A 27,842-nucleotide genomic window follows, 5' to 3' on the forward strand; every position below is an offset into this window, starting at 1 on the left:
GATGAAATACAGCTGGTAAAACGATGATATTTCTGCCTCTAAATGAAGAAACATGCAATCAGAGCAAATTATAGCATACTACTTTACTTTTATTAAATGGCCAGAAAGACATGGCAAAACAACAACTGATTCTTAAATTCTCATAGCAATAGTATACTCATCTATGTCTTCAGTATGTGTGTGAGCGTGTGTCGGGACCAAAAAGTGGGAGACTCAAACTTCCACACAACACCGTGAAATCTTGTGTAACTGAAGAGATCAGTAATGTTTTACATATAATAAAGATAAAGGGGTGGATTTATGGCCAAAGTTTACTATTTCCATTTTTATTTGTTATGACCTGGCTTAAATTACCCCAATGAAAAATGTAAATTAAACATGGGAATAACTCAAATAAGGTTTTCTATTCAACAAATGAGGAATTTCTATACCCAGAAACCAATAAGCAAGTTTAACAAAATAATCAACGAGGAAAAATGCCAAACTGAAGCCTTCAGCCACCAAAAATAAACGTCAGCCACTAAAAGGTAACAAACAAGAGAGAGCGATGCGGGAGTCGATCGAAGCTGACTGGTTGAAGGCAGAATACCCCCTGACTAGGTCACCAGGACAGTACAGGGCAAGCAGTGACTCACCTCTGGGCTCTTCCAAATCATGGCAAAAACGTTGTCCTGGAAAAGTTATGGCACAGGACCGAGAATGCACAAAGTCAATGAGCAGTCTCCACAAGGATAGAGGCACATGCCTGGGAGTGTGTGAGCATAAGAGGTGTACAGTAGATCCATCATAGCCTGCTCATAAGGCCCCCAAAAAATTAGCGATATGGTTCTGGCAGATACCAAGGTGTATTTAAGATCAGAAGAGTGGAGGCAGAGGAGGAGTGATGAGGGTGACCTGACAGCAGAGGAGTGAGGAAACATCTCAACACCTGTGAGCAAAGGTCACGCTCACACTAACGAGCCACTACACAGAGCTCCTTTCTTCCCTGTAGCCCCCCCCCCCCCCCATTACCTTTCGCTGGAGGGTTGCGGCTACGATTGTTTTCCAAGTTTTAACATTTGTTGTTCTTTGGCTCCACTACAGTGTTTCTTTCCGTTCTACTTCCTCTACATCCTCTCCCACCCCATACTTTTCCACAGCTTTTTATTTCATGTGTGTGTCTGAGTCACAGACGGCAAGAATGAGAAAAAAAACTAAAAGTCACTTTGTGGTATTGATTGGATAAAATGTTTATTCCTACAAATCACAGAAAATCAGTATCCTACCGCTGCCTCCATGTCTACAAGTATTTGGACTGGCAACGGTTGTTTGGCGAGGGCGAAGTCTGCAGTGGGGAGCGTCCATGTAATGCATTAAGCATGCGTCCCCTCAGGAAACGCTCGTGGCATCAGTGAAAAGACATGCCTGCAGCACCATTAGGGGAGTATGACCCCCCCCCCCCCCCCCCCCCCCCCGCCCCCGATCTTATATTCTGCTCTTGACGCTCTTCTAAGTTCGAAATCATATGCAAATGCCCTTTTTTTTTTTTAAGTTTGCTCAACAGATTTTCAATTCTTTAATTCATGAGCATCCTCATGACATGCTGTGATGAAGTGCCAGAATTAAAGTATGCGGCCGGAATTCTGGCTGTGCTCACTGAGGCCCTTCAAACATTTATCCACATCTGTCCATATTCAAGACCACAATGGGTGAAATCTGTGCATTTTAACCGCTCTGATGCAACAAACAGTATTGTTCAGCTCCACTGCTCCCTACAAAATGGAATAGACAGCCACAACCGTACAGATCATTGTGATAATTGTTATTACATGATTCTATGTCATATCTCATTTTAAACTTTTGTTTTATAAAAAAAAAAAACATACCAGCAGAGGTATCATACTTGTTTTTCTAGACTGGTCACTTGAAATCCAATTTGGTCTCAATAAAGCCGGATCAGTAAAATAATAGAATGATAACTAGGAGATAATGACAACTCTAACAAGTTCATCCTGAAAATCACATTTTGGACTTTTAACAAAATCTGTTATGAACAACATGGAATAGTGTGGAGTAATAACTTGCCACGGTGTTTCTCTAGTGTTGTGAGGTTTTCAAAACGTGAGACCTCCGCATCCTTAAGCACTGAAAAGCTCACCCTGGCATCTCTTCAATGCTAAAGCTATTGTTCTTGCATACCTAAGTATGTAGAAATAGCTCGGGTGACTGGTTGCTTCTCTACAAGAATTGCTGCAATCTGCTGTTCGGTTTTGGATCTCACTAAGAGAAACTGCATAACAGTACAATTTAAGAACTTTTATTGAACAATTGGTACGGATGTCGTTGAAGTCTGGTGAGCCTTCTGATGAGATGAATTAAACCCTTTTGCAATCCGGTTTTGGCCAGCAGACTACACATTGGTCTCCCCTGCTTTAAAGATGGGGAAAACAGGCCAAATACATTGAAAAAGGCGAGTTTTGTCTCTGCGTGTTGGCTGCGCTTGATTTATTGTGCAGAGGCCTGTTTTAGGGACTCCCTTTTAACTAGATTTTGTTCACCACAATCCTGCTGCCTCGCCTATTGGCTTTGGCAGGAACATCCGCTCAGCTTATTTAACCTCATTGTGATTGACGGCTCTTGTGTTGTGTTTGCTGCTGGACCTCCTTCGAGTGCAGCCTGGACCGCCACACGAAGACATAATGTTAAGGATCTGAGTCTGGAAACGTGTGGTTCCAGTTAAAACGTCGCTTCGGATCACGTTGGATAATTGTCGGACAGAGGTTATTGTGTGCCGCTCCTCTTGGATCCACTGCTGAAGAATAAAAATTAATGGTGCCGTGTCGGTCACTGCCCTCCTAACAGCTTCTCAATGAGTCAGGACCGAGATCCCGCAGAGCGCAGGGTGAAACAGGGATAAACTCTGCGAGAGGAGACCATCTAAAGACGCCGCGTCTGTTTCCTTTGCTTGACACCAAACTCAAGGCCAAAAGCACTGATTAAAGAGAAATTACATACTTTATCTTCGGGACGATCGGGCTATACAAGTGTCACTTTGTAGAAGAAAAAAATGAGGTAAGGAAAAATAAAATAACTCAACTGTGCAGTGATTGACCAAACAAGCGCCTGAATACATTAATGTCGAGCTTTATTTGCACATATCTCATTGCGATCGGATGTTTTACATATGGAAGATGTCTTGGTACATGAAGTTAATGGGATACTCATGACTTGTACTTTTGGCCTTGTTTTATAAAGGATATTATTAACTCAGCCATTCCATTGCAACTACGAAAAGTAAAAGTTGATGGAACATAAAAGTTTGAGATTAGAACGTTGTTTTAGGATTTTGTACAGTTTTTCAGTTTTGTACATTGCCTTTGTGTTTTGTAATGTTCAGCCTTGGTCAAATTAGTCAAGTAAATTGAAATAAAATTGCCCAATATGAATTCAGTCAATTACAAGCAGTGATGGCAAAGCATTCATTTTTATTTCAGGCTGTTCAAACCTCATTGTGCTCTCGCTGTGACCAGATTGACTCCAGCCTGGAGGGAGTTTGCACGCAGCATTCAAGACACTCCTCGAAAGGGAGGCTTGGTTGCACTGGGAGCAAAAATAAACACACATATGTTGAAGCTGCAGCATAAAAGACACGACCACCACATAAATAGAGCTGTTTGCTCTCATCTCGTTCCACTCCTTTATTCGGCTCATTTCCACACGATACGAACGTTTTTCTAAAGGATCCTTTCTTATCTGATCTCACTTCATTTTCTGGGTCTTGTTTCATAGTGCGTACACGGTGCAATTTTACTGTCGGTCGGACATTTTGTTGAGTGGTGGTGGTCTGAAGCAAAAAAAAAGAAAAAGAAAAAAGTATTTCGATTATCTTTCCACATGGTCACAAACACACACACACACACACACACACACACACACACACACACACACACACACACACACACACACACACACACACACACACACACACACACACACACACAAACACACACACACATTGAACATTGGGTTCCAGGTTTTATTTTGCACAGAGACATTTTCACAATTTGTTCCAGCAGGGAGAAACACAGCTGGAGCCTCTGAGAGAAGTAACAATGCAATGGCACTGACCATGCCAGACACACGCACACACACACACACACACACACACACACACACACACACACTGCAGGTCAATGGATTTCACTCATTGATCCATTTCTGATCAAATTTAGAATTAATTCAAGCTCACTTTGCTCTATGTGGAATTTGTTCTTTTGCTTATATTGATCCATGACATTATTATATAATGCGCTTCCGGATTTGTCCAAACATGTTCAGCAAAATAACCCAGTGCTAGGAATACAGTATCTCCTTTCCATTTTGTCTTTTGCTTGAACTTCTTTTGTTTAAATGATGTCCAGTCCCACTGGATGAAGAGAAGTTTAAATCATTTTTGTGATTTCACAGACTCCATGTTTGCAATGACAGAGTAAATACAGCGAATCCTGTAAACAGTGTTTATAGTAACATATTGTCTGTACCTTCAGTGACGAGTTGCTGCCAACCATTTTCAGTAGTTCTCTTTCCGATTACAAAGCTCAGAATCCGGCAAAAATGTCACAATCTATTCCTAGAGATTTATAGGAAAATATACAAACGGATTCACACATCTATCTGTGGTAAGACATTGCTACATTGGTAATAGATTGTAGGGACTGAGAAGGAAAATGTCGGGGGGGGGGGAAAGATATTAACCAGCAGATTTGTCTTTTGGAGGCGTGCAGTCTCGATTAACACCTGTTGGCTTTATTGTTCATGCAAACTGTGAGTTTACAAATCAGTCCTCGTCGATGCAGCTCTGTCAGTGCCAGAGTGTAATTCGAACTCCAAAGAGGATCACATTTGGTTTTAACGATAGGGAAACAATGCAACAGCAACCTCAGCTGAACCTCCTCAACAAGTTTTTGTGAAAAGGTATTCAAATATTTGATCGGACTGAACTTGGTCTTTGCATCACTCTCCCTCTCTGCTGATTTTTTGGCCTCGACCGAGAACATGAGGACATTTTCAGACCCACACAGATCCATAGTGAGCAATTACCATTGCTTCAACACATCTGTCATCTTTAATTTATTGGTTGTCATGCTCCGATGCCTCTTGGATTTCATTAAAAAATGAATGCCTCAGAGAGAAAGTAGTTCAGTCCCTAAATCTCAGCTGAAATGTTCTGATATTTACAGGTGGCATCAGTGGCGAGGGTCCAGCTCATTAGTGGCTTCAGGGACTGACGCTGAGGGGCCGAGTGTGCTGCTGTATCTTACATAAATATTGTACCGGCCCACGCTGGATGAAGACCATACTCCCTTGCTATGACACCGATCTCGGTCTGACACAGGATAAGACGAGAGCTGCGTATTTGATGGGACTGCTAAGATGAGGAGTAATGCCCCCCTGCAGAATAGCATGGAAGCAAAAAGCTGTCGGTCAGCACAGCGTGCCGTCATCGTCTTGCGGGAGAACAGTTTGGAGTTTTCCGACGTCTTCTATGCCAAAGTATTTATTATTTCCTCAGAAATGTTTCATGACACATGGTGATAACACAAAAAATATGTCTTAGGCGTCAAATAAAGAAAAAAATTATGAAAAAAAGAAGTTCTCCATCTGTTTTATAACTCTCGTCCTGTATTGACAGTTTCACAATAGATGCTGTGTGAAACAATTCGTAAATTACATTAAATGGGCAGCAGAGGTTTTCTCTAAGCCAACATATCGGAAGTCTGGAACTTTTTTTTTTTAATATATTTTGCTTATTTAATTGTGCATTCAACGATATGTGCAATTATGTTTTTAAAACATCATGATTGATATGTCTGGAATAAAATTTGCATGATCAATTATTAAGTATTGCTGATATTTGAGTTGTCCAAACTTTATCAGAAACAGGCACATGACATATGTTTCCATTATTCGATTTGAATTATTATTCGTTTCACAAATTAAAACATGGTACTTAGTCACATTGCACACTTTCCCAAAACACTTTTACATGATCGGTCAGATTCATCCATTCACTCACGATGATGGCTGCCATGCAGGGCGTCCACACACTAATGTTCAGTGTCTTTCCTAAAAAGGTTTTAACACAAAGACAGCAGGGATCAATCCACAAATCTTGGACTTGGAAGATGACCTAATCTACCAACTGGGCTGCAGCTGCACTGAGAGTGGTGCCCAGTATAATGATATTATCTACTTAAACTGTTAAAAAGAAAAGAAAAAAAAAATCTATTCAGTTACAATTTGGCATCACCAATTAATTAAAAACAACTGTAGTATATTGCAAAGGGGACTGCAGGTTTCAGGATTCCACAGACAAGCTACAGAACATAAAAGTAGTTCATGTGATTTGATGGGAGTAAAATCAAAATTGTCCTTTTTCTTCTTCTTCTTCTTCTTTTTATTTAAAAGTGGAAGAATCTGTCAAGTTTTGTTTCAGGCATTTCTTCTTTTTTTTTTTTACTGTTGCCTGCATTTTCTACTTAAAAAGAAATGTGCTCATCTCAAGTCTCATCTTGGTCTCACACACTCATGCACGTGTGTTTATCTTCTTCTCTCTTCTGCTGTATTATTAATAGATAACAAAATGTAACCTACCGTCGGAGGCAGATGGTCTGGCATATGTTTCTCTGCCAGTCTGCCTCTTTGGACCCAGCACACACCCACACAGACACATATATGCACACACGAAAGCTAAAGCTTGAAGACCTGGTGTTCCTCAGCATCCCAGTAGGCCCATAATAAATGAGCGTGTCACTGTCAGGATTAGTGTAGCGGCGTTGTCGGGATACTGATGAGGCCTTAGTGTGCTTTTAATGAATACGGATCTGCTGTATGTGCAGTGGTTTGCGCGCCGCAGCTCCACTTATTGACTTGGCCTTGGTTCAGGTCCCACCAAGATAAGTGCCAGGTGATGACATGAGGGTGTGACACAGTTCTGCTCCCAGCAAGCATGCACCCTGGATGTTTCTTGATAGTCCGAAGGGGGGGGGGGAGCGTGGCAGCGATGATCGAGGGGAAAGACAGCTTATAGGCTAACTGACGTGAGAAAAGGTAGCGGGGATCCACAGAGAAGAAAGTTGGGCAGATATTTGTGAGAAAAGTTTTCTCCGAGAGTTTCTGTACATCCGTGTTCACTAGTGGATAGAGAGGAGGGGGGATGAAGCGGGGACAACTACAGCACTGCCGTCTGCAGGTGGGTGGAGATCAGTGGCAGCATAGAGACAGAGAGTGGCCACAGCGAAAGGCCGGACCACTTGCACTCCCCAGAAGACCGTGTTCCCCCAAAGTAAGCCACCTGGGCTGCAGAGAAAGACACAAAGAGCCAAGAAATGTTAGTTGTGTATGTTGTGTCTTTGTGGCAAAAAAAAAAAAAAAAAATAGAATCAGCTCATTCATAGGTAGGAAGTTCATCATGCAACACAGCGGGGTGCAGCAAGGGGACACAGCTTGAGGAATGTTATCGAGCGAAACCGACGATGCATCTTGTTCTCCTGAGCCTGGTAATACGGCTCTGTCTGCCCCGACTTTGCCAGAACTCACTCACCCACGCATGCTGACCCATCATCATTGGGCTCAAAGCCCTGGTTGCATCTCCGCTTGGCACGGCACTTGTAGCTCCCGTAAGTGTTGGTGCAGACAGGGCGGTCAGAGGGGCACACAGAGGGGAACTGGGTACACTCATCTTTATCTGAGGGCAGGGGAGGTGAGGAAGGCAGAAAACACTTGACGTAAGGGTTTGAGTTTTTTTTGTTGGGTTTTGTTTTTTTTGGGGGGGGGGGGGGGTTCAACAAGGGGACGAGTGCAGACTGCTGAAGAGCGAGAAAAGAGGTTACAGCTTACCTGTGCAACGGCCATTCTCATTCAGAGCAAAGCCATGACCGCACTGTAAGACACAGTACAACAAGACTGAGTCGACTGACAAGTGGAGAAACAATTGGAAACATGTGACGTTGCCTTTGCGGTCACCAGATCTCCACCCAAGCTGGACAGTCGTGCAGGAAACAGTGCTTTACCCAGTGACATCATGACAACATCATCCGTAATGTTTCACATCTTGTCTTCAGTGTAATCTGGCGGAGAGCAGCGCTGAAGATGTTTCCAGTGATTTACTGGGAGTCTTTAACTTGGCATTTATCTGAAGCATCTTTATTCTGACAGAATGACTTTTTATGGACTGGAAAATAAGACATGCTGTTTTTCATTCCTTTTTTGCTACCAAAGTAGTTTTTATATCGCCACTCGAGGCTGTTCTAGACGGGATATCTTCAGATCAGATGTGGTGTCTGGGGACGAGTTACTTCAACATATTATAAATATCTTCCGAATGATCTCAGGTTGCTGTGGGGATTGCTCTGCAGCAGTTTTATACCTCTATTTCCACAGTCGGAGTGACTTCCTCTTCGTCTCGTGGATAGTGGATCTCCAGCACGGAGTTGATCTCGGCAGGCTCCAGAGGTCGGGCCACTGAGCGGCCATCCGGCCAGTAAACCTCCACATTGGTGGCCACATCCTTACCTGTGGGAGTCAGTTTGGAAAAAGACACACTGTGAAGGATTGCTAAATTGCAGTACGTAATACAGGTTTTTAAAAAAAACCTCCCGAGCTTTTTTATTTCTATTTACTGACTCACACGCTGTCTGAAGTGGCCCTTTACTCTCCTCTCCTCTCTCCATTAACTATTTTAATCAGGCATAGAGACCCCCCCCCCCCCCCCCCCCCCTCCGGAGGCCCAGGGCAGCCCTTAATTAAAGTGGCATTTCTAATGTAAACAGATCTTGAGTTACCTTGCCAGGCAGCAATCCGCTCTGCAGGTGTGCTGCTTGAGAGCCAAAGAATATTTCACCTGCGCTGCACCCGCACGGCAGCCTCTCATTTAGTGGGGCCGAGTTATCTTGCATGTGCACCAGTAATTAGGTTGGTTTTTTGTTTTTTTTTATCTTTTTATTCTGAGATGTGGAGGCTGTTTCTGAAGTCACAATGAAGTGGAAATTTGCAGTTAAAAGTTTTAGCAAGAGGGCCACCAGAGTCTGTTTAGACAGTCCTGATACAGAACAGGCGCAGTGAGGTGGGGAGGGTGGGGAGGAGTCCCAGGAAAAGATGACCACCAGTTAACTGTCCTGAGAGGAGGGAAGACAGAGACATGGAGCTGTTCCCTTCGAAGACAGGATTGCCTCCTGCACCTGCTACAACTCCCTTGGCTGTCCAATCAAGCTGAAGTTATTAAAAATAATTCTCCTCACATGTGTGCATTTTCATTCCAACGGCGACTCTCTGCAGTGGTCTTTCTGCTGAGTTCTGACTGTCTCACTACCTCAACATTGCTCAGTTGTTAGAAATCAAGACAAAAAACACCAGCAGAGACGGGGTACCTTCTTAATGGAATACGTACATGTGAAAAATTAATCATAGATCATTTTCTCATCACCAGCTGTCGCAGTTTAGAGAGGATCACTTTCTGTCTTACCCAGACCAAAGTGGGCCACAGGCTCCATCTCACACAGATACCCTGAACCACCGTCAATGATCCGCGTGTGCGGCCCGCTCTTTTTCGTGTACACCACCACTTTAGCTCCTCTGGCAAAAGCACCAAACTTGGTCCGAGGAATCACTCGCAGCCACGAGTTAGTCGCTCCCTAACAGTCAACAGGAGAACAAGAGTAAAAAGCAAGTGAGCAATGGCGGCGGCCTCAAGTGTTTTAAGATTGGCAAACATTTACCTGGTTAACTTTGTAAATGGAGAGTGGCTGCGCTGCACTTTCACCGTGAGACACCAACAGCTCCAAACGCCCATCGCCATCAAAGTCTGTGGCGACCGCTCCTGGAGATCCATTAGAGTAATGATGCAGCTAAACAAGCCTTCATGATGATTGTAAAACTCAGGCAGGGAAACATGGACATTATTCAGCAGTCACAGAACTGCTGAAGTAGAGCATGTTCACTCCTTTCTTCATAAATCACAGGCCTTAAGTCAGACAACAAGTGGAGTTCTAATGCCATCTAACGGCAGGATGCTGGAACAGCAGGTATTGATTCCTGCTCTGAGGCTGCTTATTGTTCCAGATACATGAGAGTCATCTCTTCTCACCGGTTCCTCGTCCTTCAGGCTCTGATGCTTCTCCAACATTCAACTCTTCAATCTGGGGGTCTCCATGTTCCCTTCTGCTCACCCTGTTAAAATATCGTCCCAAAATCACACAAATTACACTTATTACAAATATGCAACAAAATGGTGCACTTAAGTATTACGTTCATTAACTGTTTTTTGTTTTTTTTGGAGTAGAATATGAAATTTAAAAAATATAGTTTTTTTCCAAATAAACAAATACACTTTAAAATATGACCGCAACTTCCAGTTTAATCACCATTGTTTTAATGCTGCTGCTTTTACTTTGAGTTGGATTTTGAACAGGGATATGTTTAACACTGTGTTAATGTTACCTTTATTTAATACTACGTCTACTGCACTGTATAATACCAAATGATATATAATGTTTGCAATAAAAGTATATGATTAATAGTTGTAAATAGTCATATATCAGTTGTAGATATAAAAATAGACAACTCAAAAATGTAACACATGTAAAATTAGTGCAGCAGCAAAAAGTGAAGAACATATTTAAAAAAATATTTTATATTAATCACATTTATTTCTGTAATTTAATAAGGATTTGTAAAATGAGTTTGGATTACATTTCAAATGATTTGCCAAGACTAAACAATAGACATTACAATATATTTATAGCATAATATAAACAAGCGGTAATAGATACACAGAGGTCAACAGAAAATGAAAAACACAATTACTCTTGTAACAACATATTTCTTTTGGTAATTCTTCTGGAATTGAAATAAATTATTTTACTTGTTAATAGGAATTGTATATAGGTATTAATAGAGGCATACACCATGAAGTCGAATGAAAAAAACAACAACACTTTCTTTTTGTTTTCTCTCTCTCTCTTTATTTATGTTTTTTTGTTTTTTTTAATGCCAATGTTGTGGTGATGGGCAGATCTATATAACATTTCTGTTTCATCCTGCCCTTTCAGAACCAAATCATGTGTTAAAGAAATATTAATGTAGACTGATTGTTGTTTATTTCATTTTTGTGAACGTTTTTTAACAGACAAACCACAGAAGTGTGTGTTTGTTCATGTTTGACACAAACCGATATCAAATCAAACTTCAAAACATGTGATGCTGCAAAATATCATGCACACTCAAGGTGCACCTAAAGTCTGTAAAGCCTCTTTATATGCAGCTTTGCCTTACCAGTAAATTAATATCGGTGTGCACTAATGTGCTGATCCTCTCTGCTAAACCTTTCTGCTCAGCTAAATATTGATTAGTAAGATTGAATTAATTAGTTTGCGCACAACCATTTGTGCTTGTTTTTTCTTCTCTGTGCCAGAGAGCAGAGTTAAATTAGCTGATTCATCTTCACAGCAGACAATGGCAAAACCCACGAGCTGTGGAGCGATGACCCCTGTCAGACCATCATCGTGTTCAGAAAGACAAATTTTCCTCCAATGACCTGGTGTGCAAGACGACTCCGGTCCAGGAAATCTCTGGGGCTTAAACTGATTATCAATAACGAGGATGAACTGACCCACCGGCTCATCACAAGTACTCATCATGAATTCTGCATCCTGCTCACTCGAATACGCCAGATCAGATGTTTATTCAAACAGGATGGGTTCATTTGAACTTTAAGCCCTTACAATTGATATGTATCTTATATTTCACTTTGAGAGACGAGCTCATTAATATTATCTGGAGGGGAAGCCAAACCATCAGCCAAAAAGAGCCTAAAACTGTCTTAATGAAAGATTCATTCATGTGTGGAGAAGGAGGCGGGATGCCAGACTAGATAAGTATCCCTGCCTGGGAATTTTAAATTCTTCTCAGCCTCCGAGTTCAGCTCCAGAATATTAAATCAAGACACTGGAGTAGTCCATTAAACTCATCATCAAAGTGCTATTAAAACTTACTGTCACACTCATACATAATCTGCGTATGAATGTGTGAGTGCGGCTGCGTCCCGTGTTCATCCTGTGTTAGTACCTGAACAGTCTGTTGGCGGAGGGGCCTCTGTACGCAATGTTATTGAAGAAGACTTCCAGCTCGTTGTCATTGTCGAAGTCCGCAACGATAACAGTTCGAACCGGGGAAGGCATGGAAAACTTCTGGGATGCAATGTCCTGAGAAGGGAGGTTGCAGCAATAAAGCGGACTCGTACATTTACAGAGAAAAAAGGCTCCAAGAAGTACGGGGAGTTTCAGTATCGCTGTCTGAGCATGAATTGAATAACAAAATGATAGAGTGTGCAGAGTGGACTTTAAAAGTAAAACATATTCCACTGAACAGTACATTAAAAGAAGTAAATACAAATTATGAAATAAGCGGCAATGCAAAACAAGTCCAATGTCGACTAAAGCCTGTTAACGAGAGTGAATGTGTATGACTTTCACTCACAACCGTGCTTCACTTGGACTTTAAAATACAATGGTGGGATGTTTTTCATCTTTTTGTTTGGTGATGTGACTTTAATCAGTGTGAGAAGGACACATTGAAATTATCTAAGGGAAATGGGTTGTTAAGTAGATCAGAGGAGAGGTCGATGTCCCCCGTCCCCACCCACAGCTAATTGCATTATATTAAATCCAACATGTGCACAGGTGGTGCAAACTAAAGTGCCCTGGAAATCTGTTCGCTGGATTTTAAGTCACAACATCGGTGGGCAGCTGTGGCTACATACATAGTTTACCACCATCGAGTACGGAATGAAGGAATAATGCAATGTAAAGCGTCTTTGAGTGTCCAGAGAAGTGCAATATAAAACCAATGTAATATTATTATTAACAACTGAGTTGAGTTTCATCAGAAGCATACTCTTTCAATTCATAATTCTGAAATCTTTCGGCAACTATCCATTCCCTGGAACCCCCCCTTCCCCCACCAAAAAATCTCTACAGTAGCCGGAGAGATTTTGTATTTGAAAGTTACGGATGTCTCCCCGCTTCACTGACACAGTGATAAGTCTGGAAAGAGTTATAGAGTGGCCCTTCACTCCACCCCCAGTATTTACTCCCTGTTTTAATTATAAGGCTCATAAAGCTGCAGGGGTGGGGGCCGCCTACAATGACCTTGTGCTTCCCAGGTGAAGGAGAGGGGATGGCCGGCTCAGGCCATAAGAACAGGGAGGCAGGGACTTTCCTAAAGTACTAGACTACAGTACAAGCTGCATGTGTGAGAGCATCATTTCCCACACATACTTGACCGAGAGTAAAATGACGTATACAATTAGGTTCATTATAGTTTCAGAATATGTTTTGAGGCAAAAGCTGGGATGAAGAACAATTCCATAAATAGTGGATTATTCTAAACACCACCTTCTAATAACGTCTATTACAAACAAACTCCAGCTGTGATTCACAGCAACCAAGAAACTTCTACTTGGAACTTTTCCTATCTGTTCAGTGTGTGTGTGTGTGTGTGTGTGTGTGTGTGTGTGTGTGTGTGTGTGTGTGTGTGTCCGTGTTAAACCTATTGCAGGGAAAACCTGGGCAATAGATTTTAATTAAAGCACAAACAGGCCTAATCGGCACTTTCCACTACCCAGGCAAGCTGCTGGTTCAGCCCAATTTAATTGGCGGTTTACTGAAGTGATACAACAGCTTCATTATGCATGCCAAAGGTCAACACGGCTAGTGGGAGTGTCAGCTCGTGTGGGCGAAAGGAGTCTTAAATATGTTGCGGGCTTGTGATTTAACAATCTTGGCTCAAAAAACATTGTCTTGCTAATTCAATTTGTCTTCCTTGTATTTATATGTGTATGAGAGCGCGTTGCATGCGTGTGCGTGTGCGCATTCGTGCACATGTGTGTGTGAGTGTTACTGATGGAATTGTCTCAGGGCTAAAGCATCACACATTAACCCCTTACTCGACCCCTATAAAGATGTCTCCCGTGACATTTATCTCTTTGGTAAAAGATGCAGGTGCAGGTCGTGACAGATAGATCACCATGCATGAAACCTCTGCAGATTTACACACAGCAGGACCCATCGTTGTCTGCGCCGCTCTTAAACATGGTACACAAACAGAAGCGCCATTGCCGGAGGTCTCGCAGGAGTTGTCTGTAGAGGCATTGATTGGGTAAATCACCGCTGATGGGTCTTTAAATACCACACAGAGTCGAGCTAATTCCCCGGCCAGACGTTTGGATGGATAATGATGCGATTCACCGTGATACCAGGTGAGATTTGTTGTTTTTTGTGCTGCTTGTTCATTCCACATTTATTTTTGGTCCAAGGAAGACAAATAGTTTACAATTTATTTTATTTTTTTTTTAAACTTTCCTACATCAGGAGCAAAATCATCTGAAGCAAAGATAGAAATCTTAAGATAAAAAAAACTTTCCTACAATAAATGACAGCAATTTGATTATCCACAGAACTGAAACGATCAATTTTCAAAAACTGGCTCCACTCATATGGTCAGCAACTGGTTAACAAATCAGGCCCGTCAAGCCTAATTATAAAAGTTAATGGTATGAGTTAAGCGAATACCGTGTCTGTCAGAATCTGAGCTGCTACGTTTCAATACAGGGTCGTTCAATTGCACTTTTAACGCAAATGTGTAGTGGAGTGTCCAGGGATGCCACCATTAGATGAGTTGTAACTGGCCCCTTGTTTAACACACCCACACATTTTCCAAATCATATGAAAGCATATTTTCCTATTTCCTGTATCTTTATGGTTTCTAAATTGGCAGTGACTGTAAATAATGTAGGCATGAACGATTGCTGAAGCGCTGTGATGAGCTTGAGCTCTGTCCAGGGTGTATCTGCCATTCACTCGATGTCAGCCGAGACAGACTCCATCAAATCATCATATGGGGACAAAAAATGCATGTAAAGAATAGTGATATTTTGACGATAGCTAATTTGCACTTTGGGACTGAATTCACCTTTAGAGAGTTACTCCATGATGTGGAGTCAAGTAGAAAAGCATAAAAAGATACAGTACCATTGTATCCCACTTTACTTTGCTTTTGAACAGCTACATTCATTATAAAAACTGCAAATATGCACTATTATCATAACATGCAAAGGTATAGATATTTGAAGCTATTTCAATAAGCTTACAATTACGCTATTCATTATATGCTGCAGAATAGAATAGAACAGAATAGAATAGAATAGAATAGAATAGAATAGAATATTATTTAAATTATAGAATGTATATCAAAAACTGGAAAAATCTGTGGTTTTGGTCTGTACTGCCTTGAAATGTGTGCCTGCATTCACATTTACCAAACATTTGATTTTAAAGGATTCTGATCTAATACTAATATAGTACCAAAGTTGTTGTTTTTTCTGTTTGTGTGCCTGTCTTTGAACCCACCTTGAATCTTTGTTTGCGATTATTCAGCTGCATGTACAAGCGATGAGGTCCGTTCCAGTTCCCGTACACGATATCTGTCTTGCCGTCACGGTTGAAGTCAGCCAGAGCCACCCCTCTGCCATGCTGCATGAGGTCTTCCACACCTGATATAAAACGATAACATGCTGTATTATAGATGGAAGACAATCTTGTTTCCCCCTTTTTTTCCCTCCAAATTCATCTGAAATGACACATATTATGTGGCTGCCAAACTATACGTGTTGTTCTCACCGGCCTGCTGCGCCACATCAGTAAAGGTTCCATCTCCATTATTCCTGAACAGGAAGTTGGGTCCGTATTCATTGTCGCAAAACACATCAGATAGAGTCTGACTGACAATGGGCCCCACGACAACGCCTCTCCCTCCTGCGCAGGTGGAGACACAACAATGAAGCTGAGCGTTAAGAGAAAACCAGGCGGTCAAAAGAAAGATGTGAACAGATAATTCTAGGGAGGAAAATGAAAGTGAAAAGGTGAAACAGAGACTGCGGGGAGGGAGCTGAGCTGCATAACAAAACTGAAAGGTGATCATTACTGTCTTTCCAGATCATTTGCTCCAGTATGGCGGGCCTTTCTGCTGACACAAACAGTGACTCTGATGGGCTGGAAACAAACATAAACACACCCGGGCCCAAACAAACAAACAAATTCACAAGATAAAACACACACTGAGCCCCTCTTGCTTTAACCAAAAGCGCATAGTGATTTTCTCTATATGAAAAGATCTTGGTGACCCTTACAGCACACTCTCAATATGACCTCGGGATTTCCTGAAGACATTCTATAAAAAAAAGTATGTCGCTGAAGTGTTTCATCTCAAACCAGCGGAGTTTAATTATGGAGCTGAAAGGTCTTTGATTGCCCTTCCAGTATGCCGAGTCAGTGCTGTGAGTCAGGACTCACTCCTGATTTACTGGCCCGCTCCATCAGCCCAGACAAATATCACTCGCCCCTTACGGCCATAAACCACTAATGTCCCTCCGGAGATATGTAACCATTAGATATACAACTTCGCTAACTGTCCCGCTGCTCTGATTAACGGCAGTTTGATGACAAAGTCATCCACCGTACATCATTCACATCAATTCTAAGCCAGCTCACAGCGCCTGCCCCCCTGGTGGATCGGATGACATCCTGCATGGGGAAAAAGATCCAAGGAAGATCAAGATTGATTCTCCTGCTCCGAAGTCACCCGAAAAGTTACAAGAACAAACGGTGTCAAGGACGTTTAAAGTGGTTACAATAAAGCAACACAGAGGCAGCAATTTCGTTTTCTACACATGAAAATAACTGTTATGAACAAACAAATCACGCCGCAACTGTACATTTGGCATTTACCGTTGTGTCCTCTCTACATCACAGGATTACACTGATCCAGGTGTGGAAGTGAGACGACGCAAACGTGATGAATTTCAATATCATCTAAAAGTCAACTGAAAATAAAATTCAGTTCACAGTTAAATATTTACTGTCTCATGACAGAAATGTCTTTCTTTTCCTCACATTGGCAGCCGTATAAAGGAATCGGAGGGTTATAAATCCGCTCCATAAACAAGCAATACAAACATACTAAAAGAGAAAAATGGATTGTATTGACAACACCATTACAAAATATAAAGATATGATGGGGAAGAACTGTGCAGATGTAAGGGAGATGAGGATGAACAAAAAAAAGACCTCTGTAAAAGTACTCTGATGCATTTCAATTAAATGGATGTATTCATGATCTATTATAAGTCATTTCAGAGGCCAGGGGTTATTTTTCATTACAATTGTGGCAATTTTATTTTCCATATATACATGACATTGCATTATTCTAGATTAGAATGTCACGTTCTGTGGCTCAACCTCAGCTTCGGGTGTAAGTGAAACGGCCTGATGGGCAGAGCTGCTGATCCGTGACTGACCCTGATGGAGGTAGTTGCACATCAAATCGGTGTGTAAGGTTAGGTGAGGCTATAATAGATGCCATCTCTCCTCTGTGAAGCAGCTCTGATGTATGTGTGTGTCGTTGTTCCCCCTACGCTTCTCTGTGACTTTGTCTGGAGTAAACAGCTGACTGAGCCAAAAGAGACCCCATGTTCTCTTTCTTCTTCTCCGTTCGCCTTTTGTTTTTTTCCCCCTCAACCTGGCCTCTTTCCAGCTCTCTTACTCGCCCTCTGTCAAGCTCCCCCTGTGTACTAAAGTCCCATATTTCAGACTCTATGGGTACAACAAGCACATGCTCCTCTGCAGATGCATGTATAAATCACGGGTGAAGGTCCACTCCCGCTGGCTGATCTTATAACAATGGTGCACGTCACACAGCCACAGTCAGTTCTTCATACGTACCGATGAACTTGTTGACTCCTGCCTGTTCCGCCACGTTGGAGAGGGCAACGACGCCCTGGGAAAGGTCGCTCGCTGCCTCGTCCATTTCTATGAGAGCATGAGGTCCGACGTTCCCACTGGCGTAGTTAGCGATGTAGATAGCGTAACGCCCTGTACCCTGTAGAAAATGAAATGCTTATTAGTGTCTATCAGGATATCAGATTTTTTTTATACTTAAGCCAAACTTGACCGTGAGTAGGCCTGACCAGTATCGCAAAAAAAATCTTCATATAACAACAACTGCAATCATTTTCCCTTTGTTTTTCCCAATGGATGGACGAGGCACCTCGCAATGCAGCCGCCTCCATTGGTGTGTGAATGTGTGTGTGAATAGGTGAATGTGACTTTTGGGACTTGGGACTGTTAAAGCAAGTTGAAAGGTGCTATATAAGAACATGGAACTGAATATGTTTCCAATACCTGAAAAATTGAAATCTAATCAAGATAAATACCTCAACTTCCTTTAAAGGGTTTGTATTATACAGCTTTTCAACACTTTCACATGGCTCTCGTTCGTCCTAAAATGTTGAATGTCTAAGTTTATTGCCCCAAATCCAGCTTTTCCTTGATTTCCAGTTATTTGAATATTGGATCATATGAGCTGCATTCGGAATCTGCTGTGTCTGTGTGACCTGGACTGGCTCCGCCCACACATGCCCATCTTGGGAAGAGGAGGAAGTACTTCTTCTCGTGATGCCATGTGCCAGAGCAGAGCTGCCTAATTGTGGGAGGGTCAAAAGGGGGCGGCCTACCTTGATTGGGATTGGCTAAACCCTCGATGACACGATATAGGGTTTGATTTCTGATTTGCTTGTTGGAGCGACACACTTTTTATAAACTGAAACAAGCCAGGGAGAGAGATGACAGACTTTCTTGACTGGTATGGGGACACATATTACAGGTGGAAAACCATTAATTGGTGAATTTTGCATAATATGACCACTTTGAATGTTTAAATTGACCTTTAGCGGGCTGGTTTTGGCCCGCGGGCCATATGTTTGACACCCATGCTGTGTCATATTAAGAAACCAAAAAGGAGGTGTGGCAAAAGTCTTGCTTACAGTTAAAGAAAGAAAGGCTACTTGACGGCATTGTGGACAGAAAGTCTAATCTGCAATCAAACAGCTATCAGACTTTAAATTAGTAGTTGTTTCAACCATTGTGGTTACAGTTCTGTCGACATGTGATCTCAACCGTTTCTTCCTTTGAAGGTTTCGGTTGATGTAAAATGACTCACTACAACTTCTTCCGTTCCAGTGGTACATTATGACACTAGAGGTGCCGGAGACAGTCGATTACTTTGCTCCAGCACAATTTGCTCCGACATTTTTGTGAAGATCTCGTTATGTTCTGTTGACTGTTTCAAGTTGTAATTTAAAGATTTAAACAAATTATGTTGTATCGTGTATTGCTTTATATCGTCAGTCAAAAAGAACCTTAAAAATGCGGCATTATGCTTTTAATAGATTTTTTTAAACCATTAACAAATCATATTTCTCGATCTGCATATTGAAGTACAACATTCATAACCAAGTAACATAAAGCCAAGTCAACAGAATTATCCTCTAAAGTTATATCTCGTGTTATTATATATTTTTGGGTCTCATATCAGCATGAAAAACACAGTGTGGATAACGCCTCTTTAAATATGTATCAGACCAGGAATCTAATTCCTTTGGTGCTGTGCTGTGCTTGCACAATGCAAGTTTCTAAATCCATCTGGTTTTAACTCAGTTTTTGGCTCAGCCACCAGAGATAGGTATTTCAGTGACACATTTGAAAAAAATATTAAAAACATGTATTATTGAATAAAAACAAGTGATCGTGAATAGTTTGTCTTTGTCACCCTCAGTAATACAGTAACTCTAGAAACAGTTATATATTCAAAGCAAGCTAAAAGTTCAGCAACCAGACATCCCAGCCTTCAACATCACATTGTCACCCCACCCATTACACGGTGGCATGTATCAAACTATATGAACAGTGAATATGTCATTTGGGACATCAGTTACACACTTGAATCCCCTATTAAGTTTTTTTTTTTTCAGCTTGCATTATGAATATAATGCACTTTTCTCTGGTCAAAAATTCCCTTTCCCTTTTGATCTGCCTCTTCTTTGTTTCTTACCTCTCATTCTCAGCCTCTCTCCCTACTCCTTCCTCTGCCTCCCTTTGGAGATTAATTTCACACTCCATTATCAGTCAGAGTCCCTGCAGACACAAACTCTCAGACGGAACCACACTAATAGACTACACACTCAATTCCAATGAGCTTTCCCGCCAGGCCGAACATATTTCAATCAATACAAACACATATGCAAAGGCACACATGCGCACATTTCACCATTTGTGTTAACCTTATTGTATTTTAAAAACACAAGGAAGGTAAATGAGTGTGGTTGAGGTAAATGCCATCAAGTGTCACAATACGTCTACACACACACACACACGCACGCACACACACACACACACACACACTTGACAAGAATGAAAATGAATTACATTGAGAGACCTGAAGGCCACTGGCAGTTACTTAACAAACTTAAAAGTCAATGATTTTTCAATAAGTCCTCACCCAAGGCTAATTTCTGTCACTGGGATTGGCCCTGTGAATAGTGCGACATGCATGCCTGCAAAGTGCATGTTGGTGCAAGGACTGCATACATACAATTTGCATCCATTTCAACAGTCATCACTGCGAAGATCTCGCCTCTCGTGAAGCATTCTTATTCTTTTGCTGTTGGAAAATGTGTGTTATGCCTTTTAACATGCATTGCTGCACTTTAATTTACCATGTTTCAGCTCTTCTGGCTTTTGAAGTCTACTTGTTTTGCCCGCGTGCCAGTTCGATGTGAAATGATCCATCAGTTCGATGTGAGACCCATCAATATGTCACCTTCATCAGTTTGGACAAGAATAATGGTGCAGTGTCATTTTCAAGGAGACCGGGATGAAGCGGTTGGATAACTAATCTGTCTTTTTAAAAGATACCACATTTTATTCATGAGTAAACAACATCAAACGCATTAGCTACCCCAGTGACTATACTGCACGCTGCAGTTTTGGCTCGTGGGAGCTTTGGTTGTTGTTCCAAAAATGTTCTAATAAAACTTGTTCAGTGGTAGGAAAATGAGTTCCCCCTCTATCGGTCTGCTGGAACTTGCATGCAAGAGCACACGTCAGGGCTTTGGCTTTCTCTAAAGGAATTATGCCATTAAAAGCAGATATCTGTCCAATCTGGCTGGCAGCTACACAACCTATCAGTGCTCAGTGGGATGGGACTGCGGTTTAAAAAAATCTATTGTAATCCCTACTGTCCTCTTCCCACTATTACCTTCTTTATTCCATCCAGTGATTGGAAGTGAGAGCTACATGTGTGTGCTAAGAGATAAGAGACAAAGAAAGAGCACCAGCGTGTCAGTCGGGGGAAAGAGAAGAAGAAAAGGATGGAAAAGGTGGAAAAAGTAAAAGTAACAATGGAAAAGGAGGCTGAGAGAAAGAGGGAAAATGCTATGGGCAGAAAAGCAGTAGCGTGGAGTCATCATTCCTCCCCTCGTACGATGTTCTATAAAACAAACGAGCCCTGGCTTCTGTAATTACACTAGTGCGATGGACAGAGGAGAGAAAATGGCACACCATTCCCCCAAATGAACTGTCATAGCACATGCTGAGAAGGGCGGCGTAGGCAGGGCATGAGTTATCACTAGTAAACAAACAGAAGCACCCGTGCATGTACGCACAAGACACTCTGGGGAGTTTCTATTGGCAAGTGTGTGTTCATCTACATATACACTGTACTTTGTGTGGGCGTGTGTGTGTGTGTGTGTGTGTGTGTGTGTGTGTGTGTGTGTGTGTGTGTGTGTGTGTGTGTGTGTGTGTGTGTGTGTGTGTGTGTGTGTGTCCGCAGTACCTTTCTGTCCACACAGGCCACTGAGCGCCCAGCCATAGGGTTGGCCACATCTCTGTGTTCGTTAATATCATCGCTCAGCAGATCTTCGAAGCGTCCATTGCGAAACTTGAACAGCTTGTCGGAGTACGTTGCCCGACCTTGATGGGGGAGCGATACAGGGTTCATGAGAGGCAACGACTGCGCGGCATTAAGAGGCATTATGTAATACAAGAACCGTGGGTGATTGGAGACACAAGAGCAGGTCGAGAGTTTTTACAAAAATGGTAGAGGTGAGGCGTTGCAGAGCGCTCTGTAGCTCTCAGATTGATTAATACCAGCACAACGCTTATCTGTTATCTGATGAAGACCCCTGTGAGATAAGCTTAATATCTGCATGCAGATACTGTACTCTTCCGCTTCCTCTCCTCAGAACAGAGGCGTACCCGTGAATGTGCACCTATGCAGTGTATCAGCTTGTACTGTACCAGAAAAGGCATTATTGGTGTTGAGGACGTAAATTTCCTCTCGTCCATCTCCATCGATGTCACACGCCGTCACTCCGATGGCGTTGCCTTGACGGTCTCTCAGGGCATAGAACGGGGAACTGCGGTTGTCTACGGCGATGTTGATGAGTCGTCTTTGGTGATGGTCGTACTTGAGCACAAGGTTTGGACCGTTGTAACTGTCAACAGGCAGGAATAGTAAGTAGTTAGTGAGCAATGAGAGATGAAACTTGAGGAGGACTATTTCCTCTCTAAAAACACACAAGATGGGAAATTGCATAGAACTATCATGACTGAAACTGGTATGACAGTTGCAGGTCTATACTGTACGTATGGTTTTACTCATTTGTTTCCACTTCCAAAGTTGAAAGGCTTTGATTGTCGTAGCTCCCGAAATTAAATGAAATCTTTCCGAACTAGCTTTGTGCTGTGTTATCTTTAAGAGTGGCTTTAAGTGCGACCTTCATCGTAGATACCTGAGAGCTCTTCTTTACATGGATTAGCTCCAGTAACTGTGAGATGTAGATAAAAAAAAATTATTCAGCAGAAACAGGAAGCACCAACCAGAGATGAGTAGATTCCCTCTACATCCTGCTCTTAGTGAAACCCCGCCCCCCCCCCCCCCCCCCCACCCCCCCCCCGTCACGACAATTTATGAGCCGTAACAGATGACGATGAATAAAAATGCTGGAACCAGACTTGCTTGATTTTGGAGATAACCTTTATCTAAAGTCCACTCTGCCCGATTTTCAAAGCACTTGAGAACTTAAGTGTCAAATCTTAAAGGTGAAGTCGATTAATTGTCTGCGTCGATGTCCATTCACGGGGTCTATTCAGAGGACTGATACTGAATATGTAAAAAGACAGTCCTGAAGCTTAGATACTTCTCATCAGGAGCTGTCATGCAAGGACACCAAGTCATAAGTTGGAAGTAATGAGCTTTACACAAGGAGGTATGCAGGGATGAAATATTTACCATGTCACACCCATTTCTATTTTCCAGAGGTTTTTTTTTTTTTTTGGGGGGGGGGGGGGGGGGGGGGGGGGGGGGGGGGGGGGTTTTAACGTCAGCAATTTTAAGTTGAAAGACTGTCCAGAAAAGTTGGAATTTAACCTTTAGCTCTCACCATTCATGCATGACTGAATATGCAGCAATGACATCATTAAATCACAAAATTTAATTAATTTTCCACAGAGACATGTCTTTTGTTCCACGTCTATTAAAAAATATCTTTCGCCAGGGATGTTGCCGTGACAAAATTATACAGCCTGCCTGTCAATAGAGAAAGTATTTTGGTTTATCAATATTATTTTTGTGAGAAAACTTCCAGCACTGGGATTTCTTTTTGTCTGATTTGCACAACTGCCAGATAAGAGAAATATAAGAAGAAGGCCGGTGACAAGGTTAATGGGCGCAGTGACAGAGGACATGCAGATGATTGGTATGAAGATGGAGGAGGATGATCGGCTGTGGCAACCCCCGACAGGAAAATGCCCAAAGACAGAAATATACTGCCAGTGCTGATTTCTCTTTACGTTGTTGATGTTGTCATAGTACCAACATGGTCAGTTGACATATATTGCAATAAAAAGTCTTCAGCTTTGAGTCAAAATCTAAGTTGTTCCCTAATATTTGTGTTCCAAAAAGTGTTATTTGAAATTGGCCATCTCTTTCTACGTGGTGCTGAAGGTCAGCCGTATCTAAATATGATATAACCTGCTTAAAATCTTTTTTTAAAAATCTGCATTGTCTTCAAGGTTTTGAGATGATCTCCTGTCTGGAATACTTGCTGAATAAGAGGCTTTAGCTAAATGACATTTATTAAGCAGGGTCATTTTGGTTAATCTATATTCTGTTAAGTGTTGAAAAAGTCATTGCTCCTTCACTGGACAGCAAAACTGTTCCCATCAATGGCACTCTATTCAATCACATTCATTTCCATTGGTTGAGTGAGCCTCGGGCCATAGTCGCTATCTCATTTCATTCAGCTTTTTTTTTTTTTTTTTTTGTCTTTCTCTTCAAACTTCAGCTTGAAAAAATGACATTGGCCTATTATTTTAACCTCCAAAGTTAGTTACTGCTTGCCTGTGAAGACATTTTTTTTAATGACCATGGACAAAACGGTGCGCTGCACGTTGCTCACCCGGCTACAAAAATCTCCAGGTCTCCATCCCCGTCTACATCAGTGACGGCCACGCCATAGTTGAGCTGTATGGGGTTGTTTTCATAGTCCGGAGGAAGGACGGTCTTCGTTATCGCTGAGAACATGGGCTCCGATCGCTGAGTCAAAGCGATGCCAGGAAGGAACAAAACCAGCCACAACAACATCCTTACCTGAAGGACAAAAGACATCGTTTGCAATCTGAAATGAGACACGTCATAATAATGCTTGTCATTTGTCTTCACTTCCTTTTCATATTGATTCTTCAAAGAAGTCCTGAGCTGAACCGGAATGCTGTGACCCGGGGTGTATCAAACCCACACACACACACACACACACACACACACAACCCTCTGTCTGAACTAAACCCACATTTATCCTGCGAGCAGAAGTAAATGGGAATCAAATAAAAACTATAAGTCGTACATCTGCAAACTGCAACACGGGCCCTTGTTGCTAATTCTCCAAATCCATTGCGAGGCAGGCGTCATTGGCAGAACTTTCCACTATACGCAGGCATAAAGATGAAGATATACCACTGCAATCAGCAGCGTTCTGCAGGGTTAGATCTGAACAACCCATCACATGCAGACAGGCTGAGGAATTACAGGACAGGAAATCCATACATGGAGCGGGGCATTAGCCAGGGTCCAAGTGAGCACAGGAGAAACCGATATGACCTGATAAAACAGGCCCGGGCTGCTGTTTCCTCTGAGACAGTGACCAACTCCAAATGGGCAAGCTTTTTTTTTTTTTTTAAGAGAGTAGATGAAAGAGCTGTGTGATGTATAAGTGTCCTTTTAGTGGTAAGTAGATAAAAGGTGAACATAGAAGAATTGATCCAATTCCACTTGTGAAGTGCAGGCACACAGGTTTTTTTTGGCTGCTCAGATTGGAAAAAAATAAAGAACTAAAACATGGAGGGGGAAAAAAAAGAGACGGGTCTTCAGGCTAAAATAAAACACCTATCAGCAACAACACATACACATATTGTGGGAGCTCACACACACACAAACAGTCTCACACACACCAAATGACATTTATAAGCTGACAACTTGACTTTTTTTTCCTGGCTGTGGATTTATGAATGCAGCCTCTGCCGTTCCATCTGTATTACCATTGAGACGTTCCCATCTCTTCCTCCACACTGCTGCAGATTCTCACTTTCCTACCTTCCAGCCTTCCAATGTCCAGGTGATGTATGGCTCTTTAACATCACCCTCAACAATTCAATTTAAGATAAAAACCCACAGTGCTGTTTGAGTAATACTCTCAAAAGCACAATCGGTACGGCGAGGAAGCACCTCCGCTGACACCTGCAGAAATATGGCCGGGGCCAACGCAAACCCTCCAGGCAGGCGGTGCAATGATACCGCATGATGGTGCGCTGGTAGCGACGTGGACTCTGGCTGTTAGCAGGAAGGGTTAATTAACAACACTCGGGGGCTCAGGATGAGGTGGCTCCCCGCCATCAGAGCAAGGATGTGGTGACAAATGGGTTGGGCAGTTCCAGACTACAGGAGGCATCTTAGGGGCAGTAAGCTATAAATTAAAGGAGAGAAAAGTAAAGTTGAAAAGTAAGTGAAACAAAAACAATATGTGTGATGGGGGGGGGGGGGGGGGGGGGGGGACGAGTTGCTTGCAATGTGTACAGGAAAAAAGGACACATATTTGGTTTAACACTGGCACTAAAAAAGACAACAAAAAAAAAGAATATAATTCAGTTATCCAAAGAAATGACCGCATAGGTGAAGGTGATGGAAAAATGACTAATGCGTGCTTGAAACTCAACTGACGACATCTCAGTTTGATAAAACTGGAGGTGCTACATTATCCACAAGGACATGCAGTCACTTTGCTCCACATTCACTGCAGCAGAGAACAGGACATCCCATCCAAGTCAATGACTGAAGTTGTAATGGGACTTTTTCCACCAGCATGAATTGGCCCAAACAATTTTTTTATGATGTAGCATCTGCAGGGTGAACAATGGCTGCAGGACTCATCAAATAAAAGTGGTTTGTGCGAGAAAAAAAAAACAGATAGACCATGTGATATTCTCCCCTTCCAAACAAAAAAGTGTTGTTTGGAGCAGAGGAATGTTTTCGATTTGGTTCTTTATGTTGGCATTAAGAGGCCATTACCACAGCGTGCAACATCAGCATGTGCTTTCTGAAGCAAGTCCAGCTCTGATCCTGATAACACTGCGACAAAGAGCCAGCAGCAACATCTTCAGCTTCAAACACACATTTCCAGAAGCTCTTCCCTGTGAAGGACGCCCTCACTGCAGCACGCACGCACACACACACACACACACACACACACACACACACACACACACACACACACACACACACACACACACACACACACACACACACACACACACACGCACACACAAACACACGCACACACAAACAATGCTACACTTGTTCAAGTCAAAAAGTCGAATACATTTAGCTTTCACCATTCAACAATTAAAATGATTGTTGTGCACCACTTTAAAGACAGAGCAGTAACTCAATATCATGATCCACCCACATCACACAGCTGCAGTCATATCAGGAGTTTCCAATATTTCTTCAACTTCAATATGAACATTTTGAAACTCGCTTTTATGGAAGTTTTTGGAAAATGATAACTTAGAAATTCATAATTCAAACAATAATTGTGACGTATGATGTTCTTAAATCTATCTATCTATCTATCTATCTATCTATCTATCTATCTATCTATCTATCTATCTATCTATCTATCTATCTATCTATCTATCTATCACCAAACGAAAAATCTGAAACAGCTTGCTCAAGACAAGAAATATTCATAAAGAAATGTGCAACAATGACAAAACCTTTAAAAACCCGTGCAAAAATCTGTCACATCAGAATAATAATCCTGCTCTCATATTTGCAATTTGCTCATTGGCATTAAAATCCATTTTAATATCAAAATCCACTTTGATGCAGATTTTAGACTGTGGTCGTTACTGTCACTGCGAATGGCGATCGGGCGACAGGCTACCACCGATGAGCAAGTCGTCCTGGTCACATTTATTTGTTGCTCTGAGGAGAAAGTTGCGCTCAAAGCGGATCCCAGCGGAGCGCAGCGCGAGACAGCAGCCTCAGCAGCAGCCTCAGCAGCAGCAGCAGCGGCGGCAGCACGCGCACTCAGGTACTCACAGATGCAGAGACGCTCGGGAAAAGAAAGAAAGAAAGAAAAAAAAAACTCCGACAAATCCTCCAGCGACTGACAGCAAGGGCAGAGAGGGGGGCAAATAGAGGCGAGCTAATTGTACTGTGGACACCGTCTTTATCTCGGGGGTCCCCCCACCCCCCCAGTTATTCCCTTTACACAACTTCCAAAAGATTTGCTTTATGAAATCGCTTAAGTGGGATTTCAGCCAATCACCTCGCACCTTGCTTGAATATCTAAACAG

At 42.2% G+C, this 27,842-nt stretch overlaps 1 protein-coding gene across 3 annotated transcripts; it reads right to left on the reverse strand.

Moving 5' to 3' along the window:
• Positions 1 to 5,939: 5,939 nt before the first annotated feature.
• On the reverse strand, positions 5,940 to 27,744 carry crtac1b (cartilage acidic protein 1b; the record flags this gene model as incomplete). 3 transcript variants are annotated; one of them, XM_080482337.1, is made up of 15 exons in its annotated part: positions 6,498 to 7,338; positions 7,583 to 7,726; positions 7,879 to 7,921; positions 8,408 to 8,553; positions 9,503 to 9,671; positions 9,756 to 9,856; positions 10,124 to 10,206; positions 12,103 to 12,239; positions 15,444 to 15,586; positions 15,714 to 15,848; positions 17,814 to 17,970; positions 21,763 to 21,899; positions 22,227 to 22,423; positions 24,389 to 24,579; positions 27,586 to 27,744. In XM_080482337.1, the coding sequence occupies 14 exons, from the start codon at positions 24,571 to 24,573 to the stop codon at positions 7,211 to 7,213; spliced, it is 1,905 nt and encodes a 634-aa protein (XP_080338463.1). In that variant the 3' UTR covers positions 6,498 to 7,210. The 3 variants fall into 3 exon arrangements, with proteins under 3 accessions (XP_080338464.1, XP_080338463.1, XP_080338465.1); XM_080482338.1 differs by lacking the exon at positions 7,583 to 7,726 and having other exon boundaries at positions 5,940 to 7,338; positions 27,586 to 27,736; XM_080482339.1 differs by lacking the exon at positions 27,586 to 27,744 and having other exon boundaries at positions 6,634 to 7,338; positions 24,389 to 24,573.
• Between the last annotated feature and the right edge of the window lie 98 nt (positions 27,745 to 27,842).

Source organism: Lipophrys pholis (assembly GCF_963383615.2).
Source record: "Lipophrys pholis genome assembly, chromosome: 15".
NCBI classification, from domain to species: Eukaryota; Metazoa; Chordata; class Actinopteri; order Blenniiformes; family Blenniidae; genus Lipophrys; species Lipophrys pholis.